At 43.5% G+C, this 6,318-nt stretch overlaps 1 protein-coding gene across 1 annotated transcript; it reads right to left on the reverse strand.

The window, feature by feature from the left end:
* Nucleotides 1-883: 883 nt before the first annotated feature.
* Nucleotides 884-5,344, reverse strand: IQCJ (IQ motif containing J; the record flags this gene model as incomplete). Its single annotated transcript, XM_010176974.2, has 3 exons — nt 884-1,067; nt 4,321-4,401; nt 5,280-5,344. Coding segments are annotated over 3 exons (330 nt in total), but the record flags the coding sequence as incomplete, so codon positions are not given.
* Nucleotides 5,345-6,318: the final 974 nt, after the last annotated feature.

Raw genomic sequence — 6,318 nt, forward strand, 5'->3', positions numbered from 1 at the left:
TCCTGCAACCGGCAACAGAACTTCCGACAGCTGAGCAACGTGCACTCCTAGCAAGGATCCACACAACCCATTCACACCTACCCTGCACACATCCTGTTTTTATTTAGCTGGTCTAACACACACCATGACAATTTCTATCTATCATCTCTTGTATTTTTTAAAAAAACTAATGAATTATTTCATGCTCTAGTCTAGTTTCCACAGAACTGATGTATTCTGCCACCAAGCTGAAAGCAATGTTGATAGGCGCTATGTCTGTCTGCTGATGTATTGACCTAAAAGATCCCACTCCAGAGACAGTTACAAAGCCACCTGTTTGCAAAAAAAATGGGCTCTACGTTTGGGTTTCTAGTTTAGAGTCACCTTAAAAAGACAAGTACAGCCTCCAGCTGCCAGGCACCCAGCCTGCAAGGTGATGTGAGTATTTCTTCCAAAATCAAGTTTAATTTTTAATCCTTAGATCAACTCCTCTAAGTCTCTTTTAGGGTAGAAAAAAAAAAAAACAAAACAAAACCAAACACCAAACTACAAACCATGTGTACTTGTAGGAAAAGCACCACACTGGGTATTTTTTGGAGAACACAAAGTGCTAACCACATATGATGATCCCTGCTTTCTGCAGAAGAACACATCACCATTTGGAAACACCTTTTCCCATCAAGAGCACTGCTAATACCTGCTGCACCCAACACACAATATTACTGAGATCCATATCCAACATGTGTAGTCACACATTCAACTAAACTCACAAGAAGCACATCTCCTTGCAGGTTCCTTCAAGACACTCTACTACTACTCCCCTAAAAACCCCTTTTTCATGATTAGCCCATAATTTAGCTTTCATTTATCCAAAGTCCTAATAAGGAACCCAACAAAACCCAACAAATAGAGAAATGGGCTCCAATGCTCTACTCACCGGTGTGCTGCTGTCAGAAAAGGTGTTCATGCTGATGGATCTACTCATCTTATCAGAGGAGAGGGATGGTGGGGAGGGACTGCGCTTGTCCAGCTGCTCATGGTGCGACAGGTCCTGGCGCTGCAGGTACTCACGCCATGCTCGCTGGATGCTGAGGCAAACACCAAGGCACGGGGTTAGGGCAGAATACAGCAACAAAAAGGATTTAAAATGTATATTCTTGGCTGAATAGGTGGAGTTTGGTGGTTTACTCTTTGTTTTGTGCACTTTGTTTTCCAATTTGGATAATGATCACACTTAGAAGATGTGCCAGGGGAGGGTGAGGTTGGCCATGGGGAAAAGGTTCTTGAGGCAGAGGGTGGTGGAGCACTGGAACAGGCTCCCCAGGGAGGTGCTGATGGCACCAAGCCTGACAAGATTCCAGCAGCATTTGGCCAAGGCCCTCAGGGACATGGTGTGAATGTTGGGCTTGTCCTGTGCAGGGACAGGAGTTGGACTCCATCATCCTTGTGGGTTCTTCCCAACTCACAACATTCAATGGTTCTATGATAACAACCCTCTGTGGGTCTTATATTAACCACAACTGGTATAACTTGAGGTGTCTGTTAAGCAGAAGTAATTCTTTATTTCAGATAAAATGGTGTTGGGTTGATGGTTGGACTTGATAACCTTAGAGGTCTTTTCCGACCTTAATGATTCTGTGATTCTATGAAATCCCTAAACCTAACAGAAGCGATTTAAATTTGAGACTGTATGTAACTCAGCAATTCTCTCACATCTTGAAAACCAAATAAAAAGATGAAATTATCTGTTTAAAAGTATGAACAACCTTCAACATCAGCTTTCAGATTATAGTGCGGACAGAGTTGAAAGTTCAGAGCCAGACCTGTATCCTTATAAATCTCCTCTGTCTTGGGTAGCTGGGGACTTAAAACCTCCTCCCAAGCAAGATGTGGGGATTGCAGTAGGAGTTCTGCTTCCAAACTCTAAAATTTGACCCAGTTTTTAAAATCTGATGTGAAATTCTGGGGGAAAAAAATCCAGTTTCTGTGTTGGATAGTGGCTGGGGTGGCTCTCACCAGGTGGCAGTGCTGGATCGCCTGCGCCTTTCCGACCAGAGGCCAGTGAGAGAGAGATGCTGGGGATGTGAGAGATGCTGGGGATTAAAATTGTGTCTGCAATAGAAATGGCATTAAGACAGAGTGTTGATTACAGACTGGCATGTCCAACTTCTTAGCTCTGCAGGAGGAAGATGAAGCTCAACACCAGGACACCTACAACTCCCCATTGATTACCTCTAGTGCTGGGAACTCCAGACAATGGGAAGTGTAATTTTTCCTGGTCAGGGAACAACGCTCCCAACACACATGGTATTTTCAACAACTCAAGGTTGAGGAGATGAAACACATGTATTTTTGGTTTTTTAGAAGACTACCAGATCAGAAACAAAGCAGCACTCACGACAGCCTCACCAGGGTAGGTGCACTCCAAAGATGGTCAGGTAGGTTAATCCTGTGTTGTTTTCATACAACACCTTAAAAATGGACAGAAACATCTACCAAAGCTCCCAAACATGAGGAGCTTTCAAGAATTCACACTTTCCACTGTCTCATTTTCAAGCTTTACTGCATAATATATGCAAGTAGTATTTACATATTTATATTTACATGCACTTTCTACTTTAAAGCTTAAGAACAGACCGAGGTTAAGTGATAACTACCCTTCTAGAAAGCTCTCTGAAAATTTATTCTTTCATCTGGCTTCTCTTTGCATGACTAAAAGACGCTGGCTGGATTTTAATTTGAAACTTCACGTCCTTTTAATATTTTAATAGAGCATTAATATTTTAATGTCCTGTATAACGAGTCAGCTGTAGCTTTTCCACTGGAAGGGAAATTCAAGATGTAATCTAACAATGCAAATAGCTCTGCTGAAAGCTACACCCCATGGCTGGGGTCACAGAATTTGACCATGAAGTAACTGGGGGCTTCAGCATAAAGATGTTCAGCTTTTTGATGCAAGTGGAGGCATGTGGAGGTGATTGTCTCTCTCTGCTCTGCTCTCCTGAGACCCCACCTGCAGTGCTGCCTCCAGTGCTGGGACCACCAACAGTAGAAGGACATGGAGCTACTGGAGCCAGTGCAGAGAAGGCCACGAGGATGATGCGAGGGCTGGAGCAGCTCTGCTGTGAGGACAGGCTGAGAGAGTTGGGGCTGTTCAGCCTGGAGAAGAGAAGGCTCTGGGGAGACCTTCTTGTGGCCTCCCAGTACCTGAAGGGGCTCCAGGAAGGTGGGGAGGGACTTTGGCCAAGGGCAGGGAGTGACAGGACAAGGGGTGATGGCTTGAAAGTGGCAGAGGGGAGATGAGATGAGATGTGAGGAAGAAATTCTTTGGTGTGAGGGTGGTGAGACGCTGGCTCATGTTGCCCAGAGAAGCTGTGGCTGCTCCTCCCTGGAAGTGTTCAAGGCCAGGTTGGATGAGGCTTTGAGCAACCTGGTCTAGTGGAAGGTGTCCCTGCTGCTGGCAGGGGGGTTGGGACTGGATGAGCTTGAAGGTCCCTTCCAACCCAAACCATTCTATGCTTCTCCCTCTTTTCCAGGTGGCGCAGCTAGGTGTCATCTCTGTGCCTTGGCTGAGCATGAGCAACTGCTGAGCTTTTCAGTAAAACCAACTTTCTTAGTGCCACAGAGCTGTGCTGCACCCCCAGCCCAGGAGCCCTGCTGCCCTCAGGCTTCCAGCTCCATTCCCATGCAAACCCCAGGACTGCTCCTTGCAGAGGACTCCCTTGAGCTGCTTGAGGACCTTCATCGTGTTAGATGTGAAAAATACCACTGAAGAGACTTCTGCTTGCTCTGTACTATACTTCCCCCTACCAGAATGTTCTCTTTATAGATGAAAAATCTATCAGATTTTCAAATATTCTCTAGTTTCACAGAGGAAATGATAAAATTAGTGCGACAATGAAGTTTAGCCTTGGAAACTCCATTCTAAGAGTATCTTCATGTGCTTAAAGGTAGAGAAGAGCTTAGCTTCCTTGTGAAATTTAGGATTTTTGATACTTAAATTTATAGACAAATCCACAATGGATACAGTCTGAGTTCTGTCATTGGGGAATCGAACAAACTCAGCTGCATTTAAAAGCAGAAACAATATTCTTATGATAGAATCATAGAATGGTTTGGATTGGAAGGGACCTTCAAGCTCATCCAGTTCCAACCCCCCTGCCATCAGCAGGGACACCTTCCACTAGATCAGGTTGCTCAAAGCCTCATCCAACCTGACCTTGAACACTTCCAGGGAGGGGGCATCTACAACTTCCTTGGGCAACCTGTTCCAGTGTCTCACCACCCTCACAGAGAAGAACTTCTTCCTAATATCTAATATCTAGTATCTTCATTACTTACATTTTCACTTTTGATTCCAAGGGCTGTAAGTTGATACGATATTTTTCAATATTATTTTCTTCATCCATGCCAAGCTGATGGCTACGGAAAAGAAAAGGAAATGGGTTTAATGTGTCTCAGAATGATGCTTTTGCAATCACTGTGAATTAATTCCAAAATTTTGACAAGAACATACAAGAGCTGCTTATTATAAGGTGTTGGTGTCTTTGGAGGAAGGCATCTACATTCCCATTTCCAGCCCCATTTGACTGGTAACAAAAAAATACCAATTTTTTTTCCAGCTTGGAGCTTTCCTGAGTCCTTACACTCAACCTTGCAGATGCCACAGCTCCAGAGACAGGCACACCCAGCAAAGAAGCCACTGCAAATAAAAAAAGCACTGGCAAATATAATAGATATTCTTGCTAAATTAACTTTCATCCCTGGGGCTATATTTGAAAAGCTGGAGAGTAAACCAGAAAGTAACAATTGTAATGCCAATAGCAAATGAATTCCATCAGCAAAAGCCATACAGGAACACGAAGACAAAATTCTTTATCATAAATGATGATCAAGGAATTGGTGCTGCAAACCAATCATTTTGAGAAAGGCATTTGAAAATGCTAGAAGATAAAAATCAAACATCTTGGGACACTGCTTCGGATGGGACCAGCAACATGAATGAAAGGTCTTTGCATGAAAATTTGTAAGATTAGACCCCAACCTGTGGAGTTATTTTGAGACTTTACTGGCCACTTAATTACATCATTCAATCAGCAGCAGTTTGCAGAAATTATCCTCCTGTAACTAAAAATAAGAATTGTTTATGGGAGACATGCAAAATCTTGAATTTTTAGTATATTACCAAGTGAGAATCATAATCTACAACAAAGAGACTGTCCCCCAGAAAAGGCTTGTTGTCTTATAAAAGGCCATTTCACTTTACCAAGTGGGAGATACAGCAGAAATGCCACACTTACCTTTGAAGCAAGTCTTTGCCATCATTGACCTGTTCCAAGGTGTGCTGGAGCCTTCTGAGCTCTTCCTAGAAGGAAAGAAAAAACATTTCAATGTGCTTACAGGAAGCCCTTGGTTGATGTTGGAGATTCCACCTCAACCTCAAGACGTTGTGAACCACCCACTAGGCAAACTGGTCCTTGGGGCAATGTCTACAGGGTTGCTTTCAAATTTAAATATCCAAAATAACTATAAAGAAACCAATCTATTTATCAATATACCCAGCACAGAAGTTTGAAAGCAAATATCAGACCTACAAAAATAATATGCAGAGCAAGAGAGGAAAGTATTTTTTCATGTCTTAGGTGTGTGGCTGCTTTAATTTCAGAGGAGATGGTCTCGGTAAGAGGCAAGTGAGCATCAGCTCGTACCATCAGGCACTTCTCTTTGTTCTGCAATCAAACAGTATTCAGACTCGTAATTAAGAAGGTCACTGACTGAGATTTACAGCCCCATGCCTTTACCAGGGTATTTGCATCAGATCCTGTGTCGATAGCAGAGATGGCACAAATTTAACTGCAGATACATAGCTGGGGTTCCCTGCATCCGTGCTAAAGTCCTGGGAAAAAACCTACCCATGATGTTCAGCACAGAGATTTGGCTCAAAAAACTAAATCGTACCTGGCTGGCAGGATTTTATTCTTCAGAAGGGGTGGGATTGAGGGGTGGAGGAGAACCTGGTCACAATGAAGCATGTGCATGCAGGGGATGCAATGGGTTGAGCTTTCCATCCCCTCAGAGGGCACAATCCCACAGAGTGCCCGGGAATCACTGGGACACAGAACATACACACCCAGTCTCCTTAAAAACTGGGCTGACAAGGCTGAACCCCCCACTGCATCCTTGTGACAACGCAAAGAGCATCACCATCCTGAAACACAGGGATGTGCCTTCAGGTTTGCGTTGATACATCAACTCCTTGATAATTAAACAACACAGGAAAATGAGAAATCTATGCAAAATACCAAATATTAACTCAGGACTTCTTTTAGCTCCTTAAGT

Source organism: Antrostomus carolinensis, unplaced genomic scaffold (genome assembly GCF_000700745.2).
Source record: "Antrostomus carolinensis isolate BGI_N321 unplaced genomic scaffold, ASM70074v2 scaffold25611, whole genome shotgun sequence".
NCBI classification, from domain to species: domain Eukaryota; kingdom Metazoa; phylum Chordata; class Aves; order Caprimulgiformes; family Caprimulgidae; genus Antrostomus; species Antrostomus carolinensis.